The following is a 26975-nucleotide window of genomic DNA, read 5'->3' as shown; positions in this document are numbered from 1 at the left end:
CTTCATATGTACATTTGCTGTGTTTCTTCAATTTGGGAGCATTCAATGAGCTCGGAGAATGAACCTTCACCCTCACCTTACACCCGAGCTACAGATATTCGCCACTATTGTAAAGGCAAAATCTTTGGAAGATGTCACAAGCATTTCAAAACACTGGAATTCCTCAACTACAATCTCTGTCTCTCTGTTTCTCTCTCTCTCTGTGTGTTTCTCTCTCTCTCTCTCTCTGTTTCTCAGGTTTTTTTTCTCTCTCTGTTTCTGTGTGTGTGTGTGTGTCTGTCTGCCTCTGTTTCTCTCTGTCTCTGTGTATGTGTGGGTCTCTCTCTCTGTTTCTCTCTGTGTCTCTGTCTGTGTGTGTGTGTGTGTGTGTGTGTGTGTGAATGTCTCCCCCCATCTTTATTTAGACTATAGTGTTTGGCTTTTTATTAACTTTGTTTTTAATATGGACAATTTATATCTTTTATGACTGTAAGCTGACCAGAATTACCCTGTTGTAAGATGGGCAGCCAATAAATGAGTGAATGAATGAATGAATGGATGGATGGATGGATGAACAAAAGAATGAACGAATACCAGCAACAGTAAAAGATCCTCTGGGCAATTATCTTCTTAATGTTAAAGTTCTAACTAGCATAACCACAAATAACTGAAGAGTGGACTTTGCTTTCAACCCCCCAAGAGAGAACCATATATTATCAATGTTTCATTACCCAAACTAGGTAACATCATCAGCGCTAGTAGGGAGTGACGTCTGCTCTCAATTTGATATAAAAAGAAAGCAAACCCCATTTTTTAGTAGCACTGATGATATTACATGGTTGGGTAATAAAACATCTGCAAGAAAACAACCAAGCTCAGAGACCACCAAGGACCCCACAGTTTACCCTTGAACTACAAATATTCTCCTCTGTTGGTATCATACATTGCCATATTTTCAGCTCAGGAGATGTCTATAAAAATATATATTCATTCTCAATAAGATGAAAAGAACCTAAATCTTACTTTAATTTAAACTTGTTAAGAACAGCTATAAAACATTTATTAAATGTGGGCTAATTTATGTACAGTAGGTTGTTATATATGTTTAGGTAAAGGTTCCCCCACACATGCGTGCTAGTCGTTTCCGACTCTAGGGGCTCATGAAGAGAAGGGTGAGGGGTGACATGATAGCAGTGTTCCAATATCTCGGGGCTGCCACAAAGAAGAGGGAGTCAAGCTATCCTCCAAAGCACCGGAAGGCAGGACAAGAAGCAACGGATGGAAACTAGTCAAGGAGAGAAGCAACCTAGAACTAAGGAGAAACTTCCTGACAGTTAGAAGAATTAACCAGTGGAACAATCTGCCTCCAGAAGTGGTGAATGCTCCAACACTGGAAGTTTTTAAGAAGAGACTGGACAGCCATTTGTCTGAAATGGTATAGGGTTTCCTGCCTTAGCAGGGGGTTGGACTAGATGACCTCCAAGGTCCCTTCCAACAACTTCTTCTTCTTCTTCTTCTTCTTCTTCTTCTTCTTCTTCTTCTTCTTATTATTATTATTATTATTATTATTATTATTATTATTATTATTATTATTATTATTATTATTATTATTATTTGTTTAGATAATTTAAAAATGATATGGGCAAAAATAGCGCCTTGCGTACCTTCACTGCAAATTCCATATTGGAAACTGTATGGATGCAGCGCTTGCACACCGAGTAGGAACCCACACCAATATCTTCTTTAAGTTCATAGGCATCTGTGAAGAGTGCACTGCTCCCATGAAGTTGCTAAAGAGCACAATAAAACAACACTTAAAAGCTTGCAATTATTTCATAAACTTTCTCAGAACATTTCTGCAGGCATTCCTGCTCCTTATCATCTCCACGCAATTTGGGCTTGTGAAAGGAAATGTAATTTACTTAACCATATTTTATCATCTCTATGTAGCAAAAAATCACGACTAAAAAAAACACATCCTAACATTTTATTTTATTTTTACTATAGATAAGTGGAAAGCGTCTGGATGAAAATGATCCCTGCTTGGATTTGTAACACAATTTAATAGTTTATTCTCAAGTGGATTTTTATATGATCTTTGTGTTCTGAAGAAGGCTTCCTTTTAAGCCCCTTTCAAAAGAAGAAACAGGCATATAGACAGACATACTTCATTTTTCAACCTGAGAAGCCACCATTCTCAACTGGGAAAGTGTGTGACCTCTTACAACTTATTCTCCCTAAATTATTTTTTCATAGTTGCAAAACTGGAAAATCAGACTCTTACACCAGCAACACTACTGAACAAGCATTTCTCGCAAGTTTTAATACTGCATAAATTGGTTAGGAATGGCGGCCTCAGTATTTCTGCACGCACAAACTAGAAACTCCACGCGCCCACACTCTTTTTTCTACCTGTACGATTGGCAAAATGTTGTTGAGAGGGGTGATTTTGTGGTCTTCTAGGCTGCTCGTCGCAACGAAACTGAATCCTTTGAAAAGCTGATGGGCGTTGGCGCTTGGAGGAACTCCTGGAGAATCTTAATTAATGGAACAGTAGGCTACGTTAGCTTGCCCAAAATATAATGCAATATATTCTATTTCATAATGCAGATTTATCAAAGAATCCTCTTTCGGAAAGATGGCAAATCTACCCACCCTTTGGAGGGCCATAACAAAGAAATAAACCAAGGAAAATGACGGCTTGAATTTTTTTTTTTTAAAAAAAAACAAACACCAAATAATTAGCATGGAAAACTAATTCAATTAGTCCATTTCAATTCAGCGATGTTAAATAAGAGCCACTTTTTCTTAAAAGAAATCTAAAAATTAATAGCGTCTTTATAATATTTTTGATGGAGACCGATAGAATGGCCCTATGTTTACTTAGCCTTACTAGGAGTTTATACCTATTTCAATTATTACGTTGAACTTTTAAATGGAAAATTCTATTATGAAAGAGAAACGGGCGGAAGAAAAAACAATCAAGGTAGTTCCTGCTTTAGGACTACGATTGAGTCCAAAATTTCTGTTGCTAAGTGTGGCTTTTCTTCAGTGAGTTTTGCCCCATTTTATGACCACTCTTGCCACAGTTAAGCCAATCACTGCAACTGTTAAGTTAGTAACATGGTTGTTAAGCGAATCTGGCTTCCCCATTGACTTTGCCTGTCCGAAGGTCGCAAAAGGGGATCACGTCACCTTGGGACACAGCAACCGTTATGAGTCCGTTGCCAAGTGCCTGAATTTTGATCATGTGACCATGTAGGGATGCTGCAACGGCCGTAAGTGTGAAAAACGGTCATCAGTCCCTTTTTTCCAGTGCCGTTGTAACTTTGAACGGTCGCTAAATGAACTGTTGTAAGTCGAGGACTGCCTGTAATGCACTATATTCTTCCCAGTCTTAGGATATTACCTTTGGGAGTTTTTGCTGTGAATTCTGGGTCAAAGCAAAAGGTGTCTTCTGGTCTTCCAGAAGCAGGTTTAAACGGAGGCTGGATCTCCCTCCTGTAAAGTTTCTGCAATCAGAATCACAAAAAAGAATATTTCGCCATTGATTAGCGTGGACTTATACTGCTTTTCTAATGGGGAGTTCTGTGCTTCTGCAGATTCAGTTTTGGAAACCTTTGCTTTCTGCGCCTGGGGCTCTTCCCACCCTTGTAATTGTCCCCAGAGCCATCTGGAGACACAGAACGCTGAGTAAAACTCAACTTCTCCTCTCCTTCTATTACAGAAGAACTTGCTTCTTATTGACGAAAGGAAAACTAGTGGATGCAAGTATAAATATTCTCTAAGCACTAGGCCAGTGGTGGCGAACCTATGGCACGGGTGCCAGAGGCGGCACTCAGAGCCCTCCCTGTGGGCACCCGCACCATGCCTCGCAGGTGGCAACTGTCCCTCTTCAACCATCAGGCCCCCACAGGTGTCCCTCCCCACGAGCGACATTGAGGTGACCACAACCACCTTGGCCACACCCACCCAATCTTCCATGACCACCATAGCCACACCCACCCAGTAGGCCACACCCACCTGGCACCCAGCAATAAATAAGTGGGTTTTGGGTTGCAGTTTGGGCACTCGGTCTCTAAAAGGTTCGCCATCACTGCACTAGGCAGTCACTGTGATGGAATCAAAAGGCATCGGGCTTTTCTTGGACCTGCGTTCTCCTGTATCTATAAATGCTTTTGAAAAGCTTCTAAATGCTATGAAAAGAAATAAAAAGTATGTAGTTCTAAATGCTATGAAAAGCAATAAAAACTATGTAGTATTAAAAGGTAAAGGTTCCCCTGCACATGTGTGCTAGTCGTTTCCGACTCTAGGGGCCGGTGCTCATCTCCGTTTCAAAGCCGAAGAGCCAGCGCTTGTCTGAGGACATCTCCGTGGTCATGTGGCCGGCATGACTAGATGCCAAAGGTGCACAGAACGCTGTTACCTTCCCAACATAGTGGTCCCTATTTTTCTACTTGCATTTTTACATGCTTTCGAACTGCTAGGTTGGCAGAAGCTGGGACGAGTAACAGGCGCTCACTCTGTTACGCGGCACTCGGGATTCGACCCGCCAAACTGCCGACCTTCTGATCGACAAGCTCAGCGTCCTAACCCACTGAGCCACCGCCTCCCTTTATATATGTTTAGATAATTTAAAAATGTAGTATTAGGTACATCTAAGTTGCAAAAGAGGAGGAGGAGGAGGAGGAGGAGGAGGAGGAGGAGGAGGAGGAGGAGGAATAATTTATTGCAGCATCACTACCCCTTTCTTTTTTTCTCATTTTGGTAGAAATAATATACATTGGGTATTTTTGCTTTACGTGCTCAAGGTATTTCCCGACATTAAAAAATGCAAGAGTTGTCAAGCATTATATCAAACTTGAGTCCTTACTAGAATGGTATCCTGAATACAGATTTATTCCATAGACTCACATTCCAGTCAATGGTTGAAAAGAAGGGATGCCTCTTTATTTCTTCAACCCCATCAGGACCAGCCCCTATAATTTCAAGGAACACAACACACAACATGATTGCAATCAATCAACAATGACATATGCTGATGAAGGTCCCCACTGATTGAGAGATGCAATCAGAAGGGTCCTAAAAGTAAGCCTACTTGGCATGAGTTCCCTTCCGCTAGAAGAATTTGCTCTTCTGCAGCATGAGTAACTCCTACTTTCTTGGTCTTCTATCTTGTTAAGCTATGAGTCTTCTTGAAGGACTTTGGAACTTGAGTGTTGCACAGCTCCTGGTGCCAGGAATATGCATGATAATTCTTACTTTAAATATATACTGTACTTATGGGATTCTAGGCTGCTGTTACAATGGCACTAGGTGCAGGTTTGCACCGTGCTTTGAGTAACCTTGACCATATATTCATAAATAAAATAAAATTTCAAATACTGAAAAGAAACACTTTCCAGTTCTCAAGCATCATCTTCCCATTTTCTACACGGCATTGTAAGTCAGTTTCAGAAGGAGATTGCAGTCTACACAGTCCTCTACTGCAAATGAAATATAAATCACAGAAGGCACCCAAGTGCTTAAGCACTGAAAGTGACTATTGTATTCAATGACAGACCCAGAGGTGCTTTTTCAAAAAGCAACTGGAGTTTCTTTGTTTTCCCTTGAAGATGTTTTGCTTCTCATCCGAGAAGCTTCTTCAGTTCTTCTCAAGAAGCTTCTTGGATGGGAAAGAAAGAAAGAAAGAAAAAGAAAGAAAGAAAGAAAGAAAGAAAGAAAGAAAGAAAGAAAGAAAGAAAGAAAGATGGATGGATGAAAGAAGAAAGAAAGAAAGAAAGAAAGAAAGAAAGAAAGAAAGAAAGAAAGAAAGAAAGATGAAAGAAAGAAAGAAAGAAAGAAAGATGAATGAAAGAAGAAAGAAAGAAAGAAAAATGAAAGAAAGAAAGAAAGAAAGAAAGAAAGAAAGAAAGAAAGAAAGAAAGAAGGAAGGAAGGAAGGAAGGAAGGAAGGAAGGAAGGAAGGAAGGAAGGAAGGAAGGAAGGAAATAAATCAAAGAAAATCCAGTTGCATTTTGAAAAAGCATCTTTGAGACAAACATAACCTGGATGACTGAAAATCCCCACAGACTTTCAGTAACACAGCATGCACTTTTTTAAAAAAACAACAACACCAATGTAAAATATACCAAGGCTAATGTAAAGGAATTTTTGAACAAAAAAACCAAGACTGTTTAGATGTTCAGCCATAGTGTTCTCAATAATAGTTGTCATAATAACAATATCTGCCTACCCCAGGCCTTTGGAAATGACTTTCTAGGTGGGCAGAAATGCCATATCCAGTCTAAACGTCTGGCTGGCTCTGTGACCCACTATAATAAAACCAATATTTTGCTATCTTCGTTTGGACACCGTAGTGTTCTGGAGTTTCATTCTGCAGTGTCATAGCTACTCATTTGTTTTTGGGAAAGAGATGGCTTCTAATTCTTCTCCTTCTCAAATTAGCTTGAAAATCAAGAAACACTATTTTTTTTATTATTTTAATTCCATTTATATCCCGCCCTTCTCCGAAGACTCAGGGCGGCTTACAAGCTTAGCAGTAGCCTTCATTCTATGTATATGCCTGCTTATTAGGGCTTTCACCCCCCCACAAGCGGCATTATTACAAAGTCAGCTTAATTGCCCCCAACAATCTGGGTCCTCATTTTACCTACCTCGGAAGGATGGAAGGCTGAGTCAACCTTGAGCCTGGTGGGACTCGAACCTGCACTAATTGCAGGCAGCTGGTGTTACTTAAGGAGGCATTAGCCCACTGCTCCACCACAATATCCACAATAGACTACATCAGGGAGGTTATGAAATGCTACAACACAGTCCACCAGCCTGGAGCTTTTGCAGACTAAGGCATTTCTTTCTCTCTTTTATCCTTTGACCATGGTATTTTGAGGTGAAGGTCCAGAACCTCTGGAAATTTCCACCTGAAGGAAGACTAATATAGGCAGGACTAACTTACCTAGCCTGTTTGAAGGATTCCTTTTAAACAACAACCTCAGGAGACTCTGAGCTTCAGGGCTAAGGAATTGTGGCATTCCAAGTTTTGCTCTGGGAAAAGGGAAAATTCAGATTCAAGAAGTGCTTTCTAATGAAAAAAAAATCAAATGCAAACAATGTACTCCAATGGGACTTTTGAACTAGCCGCCAGTTTGGGGAACGCCGTCCCAAGGATTTTAAACCAAATCCTCACGCTTTTTCCTCTGTTTTTTAAAAAATGGATAAATACCTTTCTCTATTTTTATTGCAGAGTTCCCTAAATCAGGAGGCTGCAATAGAAGCCTTCCTTGGCTTTGATAAGCACTTGGAAACTAATTAAAGCCTGAAATCCTGAAATAAAAATATCCTATCCAAAACCACTCACTTTCGCCCGTAGGTGAAATTTTCAGACAGCTTAGATAACAAACAATTTTGGGCAGGGGGTAAGGCTTATCCCACCTGACAATCATTTTATTGTTATCAGTGACATGTGCTGCATATGCCATCTTCGATAACTTGCAAATACTTAGCAACGGAGCCAGTTCTGCACAGAAAAATACTTACTTGAGGATCATATTCATAGTTTCATTTCGATCTTTACCTTGGAAAGGTAAAGTACCAGTGAGCATTTCAAACTGAGAAAGAAACAAAGAGCAAACAAGATTTAGAAAACAAGCCAATAGGAATTAAGCTTCCAGAATTGAGATTTAAGAAAAGTCTTGCTTCTTATTATAATGTATTGTGAAGGTGCACTAATTTGCACGAGAACAGAATTGTTTAAAATTCATAATAGATAATGGATAAATTATGCTAAATCTTCATCATCACTTTAGCCAACGTCTATCCACTGCAGGATGAAGGCCTCTTCTGCGTGTTTCCAACCCGTAGGTCCAGAGCGTTCTATTATGCTAACTAATAACTGTATTAAATTTTGATAACATTTGATACCTTCTAAGCATTTTGCACTGATACAAATTTGATTAATGTAAATAGTCGAACAAAACTATGGTGGCTGCAAATGCATTTATAACTTTGTTTAAAGAGTTAATAGCAGCTATAAACACTTTATTATAATCGCATTTGCCATAGCATCATGTAATAGGTTTTCCAATATCCAATGCTGGTTTAAGTGTTCTCTCCTCAGCGATTTGGCTCAAATTAATATGAAGTGTGTTCAGTTCAACTCAGAGAACAGTTACAGATAACACACTTTTCCCTCGAGATGTAAGCTAAGCATCAGAAATATTATAATTGTAAATTATAACTTATTACATCATTAAATTTGTATATCCCCAAATAACTCTGATTCCTGGCATCTTATAAAATAAAAGATAATATAAACCCCCGTGGTAAGAGTGTAAAATAAAATCAAAATAAAATAAACAAAACATTCATGGCAATAAAACCCCAAACAAATAGACATATTTAACCCACAACTCCAAAAATATCAAACCCAAACACATTATTATTACAATAATAATAATACAATTTGTGCAGTCCAGGTTGCTCTATGAGCTTGGTGGTTTGTCTTGGAGATGTTTCGTCACCAAACTAGGCAACATCATCGGCGCATGGAGTAATTGATGAAGTTACTTAGGTGGGTAATGAAATGCCTGCAAGAAAACAACCAAGCTCAGAGAGCATCAAGAACGCCATAGTTGAACCCTGTGAAATGCAACTATTCCTTTCTATCATTAATACATCATGAGTCTCAAGTGCTTATGACATGCAACCCAAAATCAGGCCATTAATGCACAGTACCATGAGGACACCAAAGGACCACCAATCGGCACTTTGGTTGTGGCCCCGCCTGTTCACAACTTCAGGGGCCATGTATTCTACAGTACCGCAGAAGGAATAGGCTTTCTTCTCTTGATCCACGGATTCTTTGCTTAAGCCGAAGTCTAAAACAGCAGCACAAAGACATACCAAGCAAAGAGACATTGAGCAACATCAGTCATAAAAAGTTGAGATCAGCATGTGAGTTATTTCGGGGAAGTTATGTGACCAATGATGTTGCCCTCCAGCTATCAAGTCTACTTTCCTCAAGACTACCCAATGAGAAGCGGTAATGGAAGGACACCATCTCTTCACGATCTCTTCTTGATCTCTTAGCCAGTCATGTGTCATAGTATAAACTCCTTTTGTACTTGCATTGTAATTGTTGCACGCAGGTCATAAGAGGCCAAGCTTGCAACATGCTATGACACTCATGTCATCCTTTTTGACCAAATCTCTATTTGCTACAGGCACCCCCTAAGCCAAACAACACCAGAAAGGTGATGGGTTCCTTTTTATAGCCTAAATTTTAGTAGACTGAGACCCAACCCTATCAATGAACTCTTAAATTAATTACTAAATAGAACAATTAAAGTGGCCTCAAGCACGCCCACCAAAATACCCACAAGCTGCATAATAACACTAGTGCTATCTTTCCCGTCCCTTCCTAGCTACAGCAATTCATGATTCATTGACATTACAACTTTATGCTTGGTTGGAAGAATAAATTATACATAAAGTAAGTTAGGATTCTGTTTCACCCGTAAAGATATGGACTTGATTTAGATGTAAAAGCAAAATGTCTCACCACTGGGTCGGTGAAAAAGGTTTGTAGGGGAGAATCGGTTTGGACTTAACGTTAGCTCAGTTTCTGGAAAGCTTCATCAAACTAGGTCTTTGATCCAGTGTTTCTCAACCTTGATAGCTTTCAGATCTGTGGACTTCAACGGCGCATGGAGCATGGCTGGCTGGGGAATTCTGGGAATTGAGGTCCACAGATCTTAAGAGTCCACAGATCTTAAGAGTTGCTAAGGTTGAGGAACACTAATGTGATCTCTGCACAGCTTCCACCAGTGTCCAAGTGACAGATTTATACAACAGTACAAAGACCAAGCTAGAATTTTCAACTGTGTATCCTTTTCCAAGTGGAGGATTCCAACTTAATGCAAGCTCCTCCTACATATCTACGATACCTTTTCTGCCAAAAAAAGAAGCAGAGTCCATGCTGAGATTGCATGCTCATTTCTGCTCACCCTATTTTAATATTTTCAGCCAACTATAGTGTAGCAAGATAGCTAACACGGCTTTTCTTTCTAAGCCTGTTTAGTCCACAGCTGTCATTTTTAGTCAACATTCAGTGATAAAATGTGGTCTAAGCTACAGTAGTGGGCAAAATTGTGGAAATCTTTTGGGAAAAGTGTACAGTAGAAATGCCACCTTTGGTTAAGTTTCCACCAATTTTTCTTCTAATTTCTTTATAACTGTAGCCTTCTTCACTTAATAATACTATTTTCCAATGCTTTCTGGGTAACCAGTCAACTCTTTGCACCATTACTTTAATTTTATTACGTTTTCCAAGCTCACTAAGTGAAAGAACCCAAAAAAAGCCCAACCAACTTGATAGCGATCACATAACACACTGACAAATGTCCTCCTCTCAGCTTCAATACATGACATCAATCACTGAATCCTACTGTGATCCGATTGGCTCATTGCCAAAACAAGATGACAATCTGATTGGCTCTCCAAACACTCATGCTCATTGGCTACAATCAGATGGATGGAAAGCTACCTGATATCAACCTAAGCAAGTTGTGCTTCCTTTTGCTGCTTATTTGGCTATAAGCTTTCATAGAATACAGATAATTGAACAAACGTTGTTGCATTACATTCTTGATTAAATTATCTTTCCATTGATATATAATTTTATGGTACTACTCCCCCCCCCAAAAAAAATGGTGTTATTAGCCATCAAACCTCAAAAATACACTTTTCCCAAAAGGTTTCCCCAATTTTGGCCACTACTGTATCTGCAGTTAAGCACAGAATTAGAATAATGAGCATCAGTATTTCTTCAATAGGCTAAAAAGCCACTCTCTGGTTTTAAATTAATTGCATTTCTGCTATCTATTTAGAGAGTGTTGTTGTTGTTGTAACACTTGTTTTGATTAGTTGTTTTATTATTTTACTGGAGACTTTGTTTTGCTTTTATTGTACATACATATTAGTTGCCCTAACAGTTGGTGCCTAGGAAATGTTATAAATAAGCAATTATTACTTTTTGACAGATCCAAATGGAACGGCTTCTTGTAAAGCACACCAGATACTCTAAACAGCATGACAATAAGAATCAAAAAAAAAACATGAGAAAATTTACATATTCTAGAGAGATTGAAAAGGGGTAAGAAATCCACCTAGCTGTGTCTGAAAGCACAACATATACAACTGAACAACTGCACACGTGGTCCTAACCAAAAGGCTGTGAAACTACTCTTAACTCAATTTTTAATGGTTGTGTTCGACTGATGTTGATTATTAAGTTTTTTGTGTTTTAACTGTCTACATCGCCCAGATTCACATGCATGAGAAGGGCAGCTATACAAATTCAAGAAATAAAGAAATTTGGAGAGCAAGAAGCTAGGAGAGCTGTAATGTTTTCACTTGCATTATGTTAATTTCAGCCAACATTTGGAGTATCACCGAGTCAAACACTGAAAAGCAACTGTTTGACCAAATGCTAGAAACAAAAGATTTAAGCTTAGGGTTGTCTCATTTCTAGACATGGCCTTTGAGTTCTCTTATGGACCCCATCAAAAAGAAACAGGAGAGATTCACCTGTAATGAATGTCCCAAAGCTGCTTTTTCAAAAGGCAACTGGACTTCGTTTTTCCTTGAAAACATTTATTTTCTCATCCAAGAAAGCTTCTTCAGTTCTGACTGGAATCAGACCTGAAGAAGCTTCTTGGATGAGCAGCGAAACATCTTCAAGGAAAAACAAAGTCCAGTTGCCTTTTGAGAAGGCAGCTTTGGGACAAACCGTGATGTGGATGACTGAGGATCTCCATAGACGTCTGTAATGAATCTTGACTTGTATGTGTGGTTTTTCAATCAACAATATTCAACCGTAATTTATTTTAAATACTTAGCCAAAGCAAAGCGTAGACTAAAAACAGACTGTAGAAACATAAAGGGTGGACTATATAAACTTCATTTAAAATCTTAAAACATCCTGGAATGGTATCGTGGAGATTATTTTTCCCTACATTTTTTTAGCATTCTTTTGAAAATTTGCAGGGCTTCATTTGATATACCTACGAAACATGATTTTCTTGTTTCTCAGCAAAGGCAAAATGTGAGCATTAGAGCTCCAATCTCCCTGAGTACTCTTCAAAAAAGAGAAATGGATGGCTGATAATCAGCCGTGCTTTGGGTGGGGGTGAGGGGGTGGCAGCGGGGCTAATGCTGTTTTATAGCTTTGTAAAAACATTCTTCTGTTTCGTGATACGTTGAAAATTCTAGCTTTGCAGTACGCCTTTGAGAGCCTGTCTTTGCACATACTGTAGAGTTCCGTTACTAGGCATTATACTTTGATGTTACTCATCTGCTATGATAGATGAGAATACAATGGACAGCTGGCAGATGTATTCACAGCACGTAGTCAGAGAAGTCAAGAGGACCGTCACACCAGTGTGACTGGTGCTCCATTTGTTGTCTGTGTGTAACACACTTAAAAATGGGGCCAGGTTATTTGAAGGACTATCTCAGTTACATCTACCCAACCCACCAATGTGGAGATGCAGGGTATGTTATAGGTCACCTCTCCTTAAATGGGTCCACCTAATGGGACCAAGAAGGATCTTCTCCATAGTAGCTCCCTCCCTATGGAACATCATCCCCATGGAGGTAACTTTGGTTCCAACCATCTCAGTTATTTCTACCCAACCCACCAATGTGGGGATGCAGGGTATGTTATAGGTCGCCCCTCCTTAAATGAGTCCATCTAATGCAGGGGTCTTCACACTTGGCCCTTTTATGACTTGTAGGCTTCAACTCCCAAAATTCCTCAGCCAGCACACTGGCTGAGGAACTTTGGGCGTTGTAGTCCACAAATCATAAAAGGGCCAAGTTTGAAGACCCATGATCTAATGGGACCAAGAAGGATCTCCATGGTAACTGCCTCCCTATGGAACATCATCCCCATGGAGATACGTTTGGTTCCCACCTTGGCCCGGAAGACATAGTTTATGGTCATATGGAACCCATCAGGGTGGAGATGAGGGTTTATTGGGTTTTATATGTGGGGCTTTTATTTCTATTAGCCCCCTGGTGTCACCATGAGAGAGTTGGGAAGCCATATAAGTTTTCTGAATGAATCAATAAATAATAAAAATGGGTGGAGCTCTGATCGAAGCATCAGGGCTTCTCTCTTCACTTTTTTGACCACGTCTTGCAGAGTCTGCCCCAGCTGGAACGGACACTGGAGGAAAGCTCAAGAAGATTACAAGCCAGTCTAAAATAAACGGATTCTTTTAGAACTGTAGCATTTAATTCAACAAAAAGTTGAAAAATAATTCAAGGATTAAAGGGAGGACATGACAGACGAATCTCTCCAGAGACTTGACCCAGTTCAAAATAACCTGCCATTTTTAATCAGTTAGGAGGCTATTTACGTAAATATTTTTTTTAAAAAAAAAGCTATACTAATAAGTTTCACCTACCTGTTAACTTGATATGTCCTGCTTCATCAAGCAAAATGCTGAAAATTAAAATTCACATTCACCAAGGCACATAACGGGAATATTTTAATAAGACAGTTGAGCAAATTAGAATACTATAGTAAATTACATTTAATTAATTAAGAATTTTCTGAAAACATATATTTTGAAGAAGAAGAAGAAGAAGAAAGAGAAGAGTACAGGTAGTGCGCGACTGACCACAGTTCATTTAGTGACTGTTCAAAGTTACAACACCACTGGGAAAAAGTGACTTATGTCTGTTTTTCACACTTACAACCGTTGCAGCATCCCCCACAGTCACGTGACCAAAATTTGGACGCTGAATTGTCCCAGAGTCATGTGATCCTCTTTTGCAACTTTCTGACAAGCAAAGTCAATGGGGTAGCCAGGTTCACTTAACAATTGCAGTGGTTCACTTTACAATAGCGGCCAGAAAGGTCGTAAAATGGGACAACGTTTGCTTAACAACTGTCGCATATAACCGCAAAGATTTAGGGAATCAATTGTAAGTCGTAAGTCGAGGATGACCTGTATAGCTCTTCTGCAGCAATTCCATATTTATTTTATGGCAAATAGAAAGAAGTGTTTAAATAAAGAGTACCATAATAGTGGATAAAATACATTTTACTTTACTTTTCTGGCTTCAAGTCCCTGTACACAATTCCCAAGCTGTGCAGATGATCCAAAGCTAGAGCCAGTTCTGCGAGGTAGAATTTCACATCTTCCTCTGTAAACATAACCTAATAAGAACTATATAGATTTACATTCCGGTCTTGTTAAATTTCTGTACATCAAAGACGTTAGCAAATCCCACAACGTTTAAGGACCTGTGATGCAAATTAACTAGTCAGGGCTGCATGTTGTCCGTGATCTTGGATGACCCACAAGATGGAAATGTACATTTTATGCAACTTCAAACAGGACAAACATTGATCCTTATTATCCCAAAGGTGCTTTTTCAAAAGGCAACTGGACTTTGTTTTTCCTTGAAGATAAAAAGAAAAACAAATTCCAGTTGTCTTTTGAAAAAGAACCTTTGCGAGAACCATGATCTGGATGACTCAGAATCTCCATAGACATTGCTCCTATTAGTTTTCCAAGGATAAATATTCAGAGCATGCCCTCCGATGCACCTCACCAATGACAAATGAATGATTAAAAGGGAAGTGGAATGGTGACCTCTGGAAAGACATGTGTCCAGCAGAATACTTAATTCCTCTGCCTGAAAAAAGGTCCAAATAAAATCTAGAGATTCTTACTCCCTATTTCTCATTCATCATCTCTCCAGGATGAAGAAATCTTCAAAAAATGCTCTTCCATAACTGGGACAAAAGGAAGAAGCATTAGCAATAGCAGCTAGACTTATGTACTACTCCACACTCAAAAGATAAGGGCTTTCTAATGCATAAATAAAATAATTTCCTATAAAGGTGATGATTATGATGATTTAGAGCTATCAATGCAATGTAAGGTATTCTTTAGCACAGTGTTTCTCAAACTTGGCTACTTTAAAAGGTAACCTGTGGAATTCTGGGAGTTGAGGTCCACACCTCTTAAAGAGGCCAAAGTTGAGAAATATTGCATTTAGTTTATCATAAACATCTCGGAGCACCACTCTTTTACAAAATATTTGTTTAAAAATCAATCAGGAAAAATACTGAAGAGCAGATACAGTACCCATATCAAACTTCAGCCCCCCCCCCCAAATAATACCAAGGTAGGACCATGCTCTCTTGATGCAGAAGCACACATACACGTTTTCAATTCTTTTCTAAATAGAAGTTTTAAATGCACATGAAAGCATATTTCGAACTGAGTGATTTTAAAGTGCAAATTAGGTAAAGGTAAAGGTTCCCCCGCACATGCGTGCTAGTCGTTTCCGACTCTAGGGGCCGGTGCTCATCTCCGTTTCAAAGCCGAAGAGCCAGCGCTTGTCCGAGGACGTCTCCGTGGTCATGTGGCCGGCATGACTAGACGCCAAAGGCACACGGAACGCTGTTACCTTCCCACCGGAGTGGTCCCTATTTTTCTACTTGTATTTTTTACGTGCTTTCGAACTGCTAGGTGGGCAGAAGCTGGGACGAGTAACAGGCGCTCACTCTGTTAGGCGGCACTCGGGATTTGACCCGCCAAACTGCCGACCTTCCGATCGACAAGCTCAGCGTTAAATAGTCAGGGTAAATTTATTACTCTGAAAATAGCAGATCTTTGCTACATTGTGTGTAAGCTTCCCCCACAAACGGTTGCTAACTGTGCTTCTTGTTAGGGGATAGTTTTGCATTGTTCATTTTATTCATTGTACTTTTATCAGTCAATGACTGAAATAAAGTTTCCGTCTGTCTGTCAAGGGCAAAATATGCACATCTATCTAGAAATACGTTCTATCATGCTTAATGCGGCTTACTCCAAGGTAAGTGTCTAAACTGAATAATATTAAGCTGATTACTCCTTTAAAAAAATCTACAGACACCGCAGGAGCCTTTAGCTGCAAATTAAAGATGCCGAGCAACTCCTTTACTTGTTTGCACAGCATTCATACTTTCACTAGACAAAACTTCTCTACAAGATATTTTTTACTCTTGCAATTTGAGATCCCCACTGTTGAAGTTTCTCCCTAGAAGTATTATCTATGTCAGTCCAATCTCCATTTACCGGAACAAGATTATTTAAGTATCTCAAACAATTCCATATGATGAAAAGGTCTCCGAGATCATTGAAAACAAAAAGTGAGAGCTAACCATGAAAAGACAAAACTCTGCAATTATCTGAACTTGGTTGGAGCACCCAAAAAATGGAGCCCAAGCATTTGTCTGTGACTCATTAAAGCAGCCAGGTGATATGGTGTTTGAAATATCTCTTCCTTTAGAATCCTTTCTAAGACGTTTCTAAGTCCTGGAGGGGGGGAAAAAGACCTACTTCCTCACGTAGCAAGAAATGCTTTACTTATTAATACATTTGACCTCATTGTGTTTTCCTTCGAGTGGGGTAAAAGAGCATTTCTAAAAGCAGAGTGTAGGATGACTTTTATGTAGTCATAACAGTGTAGGTGGTGTCTATTTATCCAATCCTGCCTTTTCTCCAGAAAGCCAAAAACAGCATACCACCCTCTTAACTTCATGACCAATTGTATCCTCACCATTTGGAGGGAGATTAGGTTAAGAGATATTAACGGCAAGTTGATCCAGTTTCTTCACCGCTGAAAAGTGACAGAGAGCCTGATTTAGGCAAGGGAAAAAAAAAACCAAAACCCAGATTTGAAACTAAGATATAGAATAAATGGATTTGAGCGAGTCCTCTCCTCGGAGCAAAATTTCCCTCTCACAGGGATGTTGGGAATATAAAAAGAGAAGACTCTTGGAAGAAAAGGCAAGGATAAAAATTCAGGATAAGGCTCCCACTTCACACTAGTGTTGACGATGTTTTAAAAGGGTCCATAAATACATACCTCTTTGGATAATCTTGTGAACACATCTCCTCCCCTGAGAAAATCCAATATTAAATATAGCTTTCCTTCAGTCTGGAAGGCTGTAAAGAGCAGCCATAAAACATGAATCACTTTTGTAGAACAAGAGATATGCAGCGTAGATAAAACACTAAATAATATATCCTAATCAGACGAGACATTCGGGGGCTCTAAACGTTTAACTACTCAAGGCAAGAGGAATCAATAGCATTCTATAAATTATTTGGCCAATATACTAAATTGATACCCGCATATTTAGGTACAACTCTAAAATACTTTATTGGTATTTAACACCATCACTCTGGAAGACAGCATTGTTGTGACTTTTCTCATTTATCAGCCAGAAGATTCGCATCCAGGAAGCCCCCACTGGCACTTGCACAACATCTGCCCGACAACTTGGATTGCTGAGTACCCAGATATAGGAAGGCATATAAATGACCCCATGCACAAGTTTCCAGACGTTGAACTACCACGTCAGCAATGGACAATCCTGAACAGGATTCGCACCCCACATGGGTATATAAATGGGGTATAGTATCCGCCCCTCAGTGTGACTGTGGGGCTGTGTAGATCATATCATGATGGGGTGTAAGCTGAGGGCATATACCTGTCCACTGTCTGATATTTTTTAATATAAATGATGCTGCACTTTGATGGTTAGATGGCCTAGCCAAGGGTAGGCAACCTTGGCTCTTTTATGACTCATGGACTTCAACTCCCAGAATTCCTGAGCATAGCTGGCTCAGGAATTCTGGGAGTTGAAGTCCACGAGTCATAAAAGAGCCAAGGTTGCCTACCCCTGGCCTAGACTTTGGTATTTGAACATAGATTTTCAACATTTATATTTTATTGCATTCTATTAATCTAGATGAAATGTTGACATACATTACTAATCCATGTATGGTATGCCATAAGCTAAGTAATTAATAAAACTCTCATCTAAATAAACCCACTTTTGTGGAAATCATTTAAAAATACCGTATCTGCTTGAGGTGCCTGTGGATCTAATCACACAATATAAAGTCTGCTTTTTTTCTTTTTTAACCAAGCTAGTAGACATTTATCGAATAAACCTTGATCAAAGTCACAGACAATAATACTCACCATAGTGCAGTTTGACAATAAATGGATGATTTACTTCTACTAATATATCTCTCTCCATCTTTGTGCGAACTCTGTCTCGAACTGCAAACATGAGTTTTCCAAGAAGAGTGAAACTAAGTACATATTGATGCCTTTTACAACAAGCAAGCATACAAAGGATTTTTGTGAACAAATTTCTATTAGTTGTTTTCAGAAGTGTTCCAGTGTTTTCCATGGAGGTTGCATGGCAAAGTTCAAGTGACCTTGAACATCCCCCAAAAACATCATGAAAAAGCCACAGCTGTAACAAGACTCACTAGTACAACATATTCGTGAATTGCTGCCAACTTTCTGATGAGTCATTTAAAACAGCCGCTTCAAAATTATAATATTGCTAATAATTGAATTGAACATGGCTTCTGATGACTTACATGGGAATCTCTTTTTTTTCTTTTTTTTACTCAGTGATATGGCACTGTCTTCTTCTAGACAAAGGTTTTTCAACCTTAGCAGCTTTCAAATGTATGGACTTCAACTCCCAGAGTGCCCTAGCCAGCATTTGGCTAGGGAATTCTGGGAGTTGAAGTCCACAATCTTAAAAGTCCACAGCATCTGCTAAGGCTGAGAAGTACTGCTTTAAAGGGTAATCTAGAGCTCTGGGATTTCCCAGTGGGATTGTATTCATATTTTAATCAGGATTTTTGCTTAGCTTGTTATGATCAATTAGAACAACTAACCAGTGGAACAACCTGCCTCCAGAGGTGGTGAATGCACCAACACTGGAGGTTTTTAAGAAGAGACTGGACAGCCATTTGCCTGAAATGGTATAGGGTTTCCTGCCTGAGCAGGGGGTTGGACTAGATGACCTCCAAGGTCCCTTCCAACTACTACTACTACTACTACTACTAATTATTATTATTATTATTATTATTATTATTATTATTATTATTATTATTATTATTATTATTATTATTATTATTATTATTATTATTGTCAAGGTCATCCACATGCTGCTACTTACCAATCAGAATTACAGGTATGATTTAAAGCGAATCTAGTTTAAATATTTTATCAATACTGTCAATACATCCTGGGAATAAATCAGTAACTGCTGATTCCCTTTAATTTTATGTAGTCTAAGCAATCACTACTACATCTCTGTGATTAGACAAAGAGATTTTTGCAACCGGGACCGATGATAGGGCTAAGAACTCAATGACCAGCCGGTTAGTGAAAAATCTACCGTAATGAAATTATTTGCTTCCATATAAACAGTAAGCAATATTTACAATATTGAATTTGAATTCACACATTTATTCTACTGGATATTTTTGTTCAAATGCTACAATCTTCAATGGAACTTATCAGCATCTTAAAGCTCATTATTAAGCTGTAAGTGGTGATATTTCACAAATAAAAATTAAAAATACAGCAGAATTTTTTTTAAAAAAAATCAAGCATACCTTTCAACGAAGCTTTCTTGAGAACTTTCATGGCGTATAGACACCCAGCATCAGGACCAATTATTTTTCGCACAAGGAAAACCTCAACAAACAAGAAAGCTTAAATATAGTAGTGTCAATATAGCTTGTGTAGTCCAATAAATTTCTTTCTAGTAACCACAAAGATTCAGATAACAGTGTCTAAATGAGCTGTTGTAAGATATGCTATGTAAGTGTAGAATAATACTTCTAGTGACTGTTTTTTAAAAAAATCAAAATCCTAGTTCTCCAAGATCAATTTTATAGAAAATATTCCACTGCAAAGAAATACTACACAATCCTATAAGAACACAGCCTAAACCATTGCAAATTTAACTGTGGCACTTGAAAACACCAAAAAGAACATCTAGCATCAACTCCATTATCTAATAATTTAGTATACATTTTATACCCTTATTCCTTAAATCAGATTTCTCCGACCTGGAATCCTTCCAGATTTGTGGACTTGATTTTCCAGAATGCCCTAGTCACTTAAGTCTAAGTGTTATTGCAATTGCTATTGCTATCGCTGCCCACAGCCTGGAGTTCGATCCTGACCGGCTCAAAGTTAACTCAACTTCCCATCCTTCTGGTAAAATGAGGACCCAGATTGTTAGGAGGCAAGAGGCTGACTCCGTAAACCACTTAGAGGACTGTAAAGGGCTATGGAGCGATATATAAGTCTAAGTGCTATTGCTATTGTTACTGAAATGCTTACAGGACTTACTATAGTAAGTTCCCCAACACTTAAAAACATTAGCCTTGTATCTAGTAGAGGAGTAGAATCAGGGGCTATATTGGACACCCAACGCAACATTTAAAACAAACACGGCTTATTTCCATTGTTACCTTTCCAAAGGACCCTTGACCAAGGACTTTAAGCAATTCAAATTGTGCAGGATCTGCTTTTTCACATCCTTCTTTTACATGGTGGGTAATAGGGATCTCTTTGACACTTCCCTCATCCTATTTTAAAAGAAAGAGAAAGAAAGAGAAAAAGAAAGAAAGAAAGAGAGAGAGAAAGACTGTTAAGAATGAGTGCTACATTATTTAAGATATCTGTACCCTGCTTGTTTACCTAAAACAGCGGTTCCCAACGTTTACTATACCCTGCACCCCTAGAATGCTTCTGATATATTCTCGCACCCCTTACAAAAGTTCAAAACAACGGCAATGAATTATGCACGTACACTATAATTTTGAAACTTCTAAACCCTAATTTTCGCACCCCCTGGAATATCGTCTCATACCCCCAGTTGGGAACTCCTGACCTAAAAGATACTTAAAGCAGATCATTCATAGTTGCAAAGGATATTGTTTATGTTTTATAATTTGTAACAAGCAATGAGGCAAAGATGGCTTACCACTTTTCAGGCAAAGCCCATAGATACAGGCTACTCACTTTAAATCAAGGACCAGAACTATATTTTACAATCTGAGAAAATGTACAGTGAAGCTTTTGTTTATTCTCAGACTTGGCTATTTACACGTTAAAGTAACTCTTATCATTGCAGAATCCGGTGAAAAGGCACTCGGAGGAGACTCACTATTTTATAGACATTCGAATACATCTGAAGAATTCTCCTTATCTTCAGCTTTCAAGATTTAAAAGTATAAATATTTATTTCCGTTTATCAGGCTGAGATTCTTCAAAATTTCCTTGATTGTTTCGCAATCCAAAAATAACATATTACTGGTGGGGGTGGGGGGTGGGGGGTGGGGAAGTCAGAGTGCACTGCAATTCAATATTACCAAGGAATAATTCATCCCAATTTGACTTTATTCTGTGTTCGCCGATATATAAAATTGTATGATTAATATCTTGCAAAAGAAATATCCTCTAGAAATCCAGATCCTGTCCCATCTTTACTCAAAACTTCCCTGCCAAGAAAATTGAGCCCAAAATTTCTTTGCCCATCCCTTCAATCACCTTAATCTTTTACATCAGTGGCTTTTATTCTTTGACATTATAACAGAGTTGGAAGGGACCTTGGAGGTCTTCTAGTCCAACCCTCTTCTCGGGCAGGAAACCCTATACCATTTCAGACAAATGGCTGTCCAGTCTCTTCTTAAAACTTCCAGTGTTGGAGCATTCACCGCTTCTGGAGGCAGGTTGTTCCACTGGTTAATAGTTCTCACTGTCAGGAAATTTCTCCGTAGTTCTAGGTTGCTTCTCTCCTTGATTAGCTTCCATCTGTTGCTTCTTGTCCTGCCTTCAGGTCCTTGTTTGGAGAATAGGTTGAACCCCCTCTTCTTTGTGGCAACCCCTCAAATATTGGAACACTGCTATATTTTGTTCAGGTGATACTAGAAAGCATCTTAGCACTAGGCTTGGGTGCAATAAAAAGCTACCCCTTTCCAACAAAAAAGCAGTTAAAAGTAGAATCCATGTTGCCTAGTCGCACAAAGACAAAAATAAATGAAGTTCCAGTATCCAACACCCCATGATGCTGCTTTTCACTGGTTTTGTTTTTAAAAAAAAACAAATATTGTTTGCATGAACTGATCTTAGCAGTTCATCTGTTTCTATGTTTAAAAGTGATCTAAAGTAACCCGGATTTGACAGGAGAACGGGTTTCTGTGGAAACTGACACAATAGTAATTAAATAAGAACTTAAGAAAACAACGCTTTTGAATGCCACTGTCAGTAGAAATGATGTTATACTCTCTTATTACCATAATCGGAACACTTGCTGGCTGAGTCATCGTAGACCTCACACAACTGAAGGATCTGAAATGCTACAGTACTTCCAGTGTATTTAGAATTCAGTATTCTAAATACTGAGCAGTAGCCACATAATGGAACAAACAAACCAAAAAAAAAGATTTTGAACAGAATTTGGAAATTCAACAGCTGTTAAGAGTGGGCAGCAGTTACACATGTAACAGAACAGGAGAACGAAAACATGTGTTTGTACAACTGCATAATGCTTCATCAGCTTCAAGTTTCTTCAATTTTGGCCTAACATCTTCCAAACATCTGCATGTTCACTTTCTTCTTGTTTCTTGCAGCCCAATCTCCTAACTACAATAACAGCGAAATGTTGGCATGCACATTATGATACCATCACGCACTGATGGCCTAATATCATATGCAAGTATATAAATTGTTGCTATGCTTGATGATGCCCGCCTGTGTGTCCTTCATTTCTCAGGGACCTATCTTCACCTATTCATTTGATCTCCTAACACCTTAATTCTTTTAGCTTTTCCACAACAGTGCTTTAATTAGAGGTTAAAATCTGGAACATCAGTAGCATACATTAGGCCAGGGGTCCCCAACCCCTGGTCTGTGGACCAGTACCGGGCTGTGGCATGCCAGCAACTGGTCTGCACAAACAAACAAAAACCCATCTGTGGGGATGCAGGCAGCACACAAAACCACACCCCTCCGGTCCGCGGAAAAAGCTCTCTCCACACAACCAGTCCCTGGTGCCCAAAAGGTTGGGGACCTCTGGATTAGACGATTCAGCAATGTCACAAGATCCAGCTTAAGTAAAACCATTTTACGATATTTATTTATTTCCTTCTTTCTCGATTCGACTTTTCAGTTCTACACTGATGAGATGGGTTCATCTGTGTTCTGTTCCATCCATACTACCGTGACTGGATTTAAGCAGTGATGTGTGGTATAATTTCTGTCCAATAGAATTGAGCAGAAATATCTAATGGCATGAAAAAAAATGTAATATTATATTATAGTTAATTAAAATCCCAAGACTTTTGTTTTTATTTTTATGAATACAATAGTTTCAATAATGTAGTAAAACCTTATTATATTCTATTATTTTACTGCATTATTAATACAGCATTACAATAATATAATAAGCATATTTTAAAGTTAATATACTATCTCCAGCAAATTTATGATTTCATCAAAACTAGTGAATGTCACTAATTAGCAGTGTTAATTAATATTATAAATATTAGTATGCTTCAGCTTTACCTAAATCTATTCTTAATATTGACTATTAACTACTGCAGTTATCATTTCAACATGTTTAAACATTCTCAAGACCAATTAGAACATTACTATAAGCCACATTCATTTTTTTTTCTTTTAACAACCCTGTAAACCTGTAACATCAGGGTGGAGTCGGAGCGACTGAATGGGGCTGAGCATTTACTGGCTGGATGCCCTTCCTTATGCCTACGCAGAGTTCACAGCAGATATTTTCTTTTTGCGCTACCTAGGATTGAATTCACCGTCTCTTGAGGTGCTATATTTTCCAGCTCCCAGACCTTGTGCAGCTAATATTTAAAAAGAAGCTTGTCTAATAAGAAAAATGCCATCAATCTCCTGAATTAATCATCTTATCAATTCTAATTTACGTGGACGCATTCCTCTGTGTGGCAATTTTGGGGAGTAACACAAACCATGGAACAAATAAAGATCCTTGGCCAAAAGTTTCTCTTTAATTAACAGCCAAAACATTTACTAATGAGACTCACTAAATGGTTAGAACGTTAGTTCTCATGTTAGGGACAATGTAATTTGTTGGGAATGAGTGGGAGAGATTCTTCCAGCATAAGCATTAGAATCCATGGAGAATTTCCACATTTCTTTTGGATTCTTTTCTTTTTTCCTTCCGTAATTAGCCATCCTATGAATTTCTTAGAATCCTGCAGTGTGTGAACAGTAATAAGTTGATAATGTATCAAACGCAATTCCTCCCCACAACTTTCTCCAAGCAGGAAAGGAGAAATGTTTCTGCAAACGAGTCATTTTTGCAAACTTAGTTTTCAATGTTGTTTTCCACTGCTGGGCTCAGCAGATGGCAGCATGCAGCTAGCCCTAACTGATCTCAGGAATGAATCCGCGATCAAGCCTGGTTAGTTCTTGACTGTGAGAATTAAGATGGGAATTCCAAGGCAACTGGCTAGATTGGAAAATAGAAAAAAAGAATCTCAGAGAAAAGCAATGGCAAACCACTTCTCTTGGGAACGTCAAGAAAATTGCATGGATATAACCACAAAGAATCAAGTTTGACTTTAGGGCATCTTTATCCCTTTGAATCAAAAACTTGAGATTTGCAAAAAATTCAGTTGCATGTTCAGACTACAGCATTCCGTTAGCTACCATTTTTTCCTGCTTCAAACAAGCAGGAGCTCCGGATGCAATTCTTATAGAATTAGATTTATTATTATTATTATTATTATTATTATTATTATTATTATTATTATTATTATTATTATTATTATTATTATTATTATTATTATTATTATTATTATTATTATTATTATTATTATTATTATTATTTTAAAAAATGCAGACTTACATCTTGAAAGTATGTAATTATTTTAAAAAATACAGCTAGGCAAACTAAATTTTCCCTGATGAAGAAGCAAGGAAAATTTTGTTTGACTACTCTTTGCACCTCTTTATAATTTGGTTTCCTTGCATTCAATCTGGTCCAATTCTTATAGACTGCCTGAATAATCCCTGCAGTTTTTTTGGCCGTTTTTTCCCCAGAAGTGATTTGCAATTGCTTCTTTCTTAGGACTGGAAAAAAAAGTAACTGGCCCACGGTCACCTAGAGGGCTAGAACTCACAATCTCCTGGTATTTAGCCTGATGTCTTGATGACTATACCCAACAGGCTCTGCATATAGCCGTGGTGGCGAACCTATGGCATGGGTGCGACAGGTGGCACGCAGAGCCCTCTCTGTGGGCACATATGCTGCTGCCCCACTCCTTGGCCTTCAGCTGGGTTTTATAAAATCTTTTCGCTTTAGGCCTCCACTGCCGTGTGCAAAAAAAAGGTTCAATCAATCAATCAATTTCAACTTCTCGCGGGGAAAAAAAGATCTCGCAAAGTTGGAATTGATTGATTGAACTTTTTAGCCCCATCCAGTCTGCCGTTACCACTGCAGCCACGCCCACCCAATGGGCCACACCCACACAAAGGGCCACGGCCACCGGGCACCCGACGATACATAAGTGGGTTTGGGGTTGTACTTTGGACACTCGGTCTCTGAAAGGTTCACCCTCACTGGCATACGGTATAAAGCTATTTTAAAAGACTTCAACAGATGTTCCTATCATGAGGAATATCCCCAAATGTACTTACATTACAGCAATATGGTTCTCCCTCCTCCATAGGTTCGTCCACCATTTTAATGCCATTCAGCTACAAAATAAAGAGGCGTCATGAGTTGTTAACAGTGTGACCGAAAAGACATTGAGAAAGCTGTTGCACAATTCTCCAAATGGCCCTTATTTTAGGTAGAAACATGAGCTAATCCAAAATAACTTAAGCACTGGGCCAGAAAGTTGTCATAGGTCGTTCTTGTTTAGCAACTCTTCAAAGTTATGACAGACCTCCCCAGAGCTACATACGACCTGCTTTTGAAGTTCTGATAGCCACATATACATGTCCCGCAATCACGTGATTGCATTCATTTATGGCTGTTTGCAAAATCCTGCAGCCATGTGCCCTCGTTTTTTTAAATGTTTTTTGCCTACTGTCTGGGGGGGGCGGGGCGGAAAAACACCCATTGGGAAAATTGACTTCTTTAAAGACTGTCACGTTCGTTCAACAATTGCCACATTTGCTTAACAATGGCTGGGAAAAAATGGTTGTAAAATCAATCATGGTCACCTGGTGGCCCCCATCACTTATAGCCACAATTAGAGGCTCAGTTACAGTTGTATCCTGTGCCACTGAGCGAAGAACTGGTTAGGAATCTACCCTAATCACATTTTGGGTTGGTTTTGGCCTTGGCCTTATCTGTTTAGAACAGTATATTCCTGTAAGTGAAATGGGTGTTTTGTGGACATCCTACGCTCCCCACTACAAATTTACTAAAGGGGTGGACTTTTTCTGCCTGGTTATCGATGTGATTAAGAGTGCTGTTTCAAATTCCCTCCCCAAACTGAAAGATTGGGAGAAGCACAATGGACAGGAAAATGGAAAGAGTTAAAAATTTTCCCCAAGATGCTATTTTGAGGAAAAAGTCATTGATAATTGCAGTTTCCTTTCAGTCTATCGGTTTGTACCATCCTTTTTTTTTCAGGAAGTAATATTAAAAGCAACTGCAATTTTAAATGAAATATGCTCCTCAATCAACTTGGTAAAGTCCACATGTTGATAGCAACAGAATATTAACAATAGGCAACAGGGCAGATATGCTCAAGTCAGCCATACGTGCTTTCAAAACATACAAGGAATATTTATGCTTAATGTTCTCAGATGTTTATAAAGCAACAGAAGTACAAACCATGGCTAGCCAAACATCTGTTCTAAGATGAGAATAACCAGAAAACTCTGATAGTGTTTCTTGGCAATACAACAAGACAGAAAAAAAATGTGTTTTTATTTTTGTATTAGCACTCACTGCGTTTTATGCTTTTTCAGAAAATATAGAAAAGCTAGTGAGGGATTTGAAATGATTGTTAGCCAATATTCTGGTTTTGAAAATGAAACCATCCCTTGGATTGTATTTGAGTACTTAAAGAGGATGAAGTAAAAGTGGAAATG

At 38.7% G+C, this 26975-nt stretch overlaps 1 protein-coding gene across 1 annotated transcript in view; it reads right to left on the bottom strand.

Annotated features, from left to right (window-relative positions):
- RPS6KA6 (ribosomal protein S6 kinase A6) overlaps positions 1 to 26975 on the bottom strand; it is a 49117-nt gene that overhangs the window by 6723 nt on the left and 15419 nt on the right. The window contains exons 2-15 of the mRNA XM_081336792.1: positions 25566 to 25625; positions 20345 to 20461; positions 19478 to 19559; positions 18036 to 18116; positions 16911 to 16990; positions 14099 to 14205; positions 13448 to 13485; positions 8712 to 8854; positions 7515 to 7585; positions 6934 to 7022; positions 4894 to 4958; positions 3389 to 3491; positions 2392 to 2516; positions 1644 to 1769 (exon numbers count right to left, since the gene is read on the bottom strand). Of these exons, the coding sequence (XP_081192918.1) occupies positions 1644 to 1769; positions 2392 to 2516; positions 3389 to 3491; positions 4894 to 4958; positions 6934 to 7022; positions 7515 to 7585; positions 8712 to 8854; positions 13448 to 13485; positions 14099 to 14205; positions 16911 to 16990; positions 18036 to 18116; positions 19478 to 19559; positions 20345 to 20461; positions 25566 to 25625 (1287 nt within the window). The remainder of the gene's footprint in view (positions 1 to 1643; positions 1770 to 2391; positions 2517 to 3388; positions 3492 to 4893; positions 4959 to 6933; positions 7023 to 7514; positions 7586 to 8711; positions 8855 to 13447; positions 13486 to 14098; positions 14206 to 16910; positions 16991 to 18035; positions 18117 to 19477; positions 19560 to 20344; positions 20462 to 25565; positions 25626 to 26975) is intronic.

The sequence above is a fragment of the Vipera berus genome, assembly GCF_964194415.1.
Source record: "Vipera berus genome assembly, chromosome: 11".
NCBI classification, from domain to species: Eukaryota; Metazoa; Chordata; class Lepidosauria; order Squamata; family Viperidae; genus Vipera; species Vipera berus.
The sequence above is the reverse complement of the archived record's forward strand: the minus strand, read 5'-3'. Positions and strand labels throughout refer to the sequence as shown.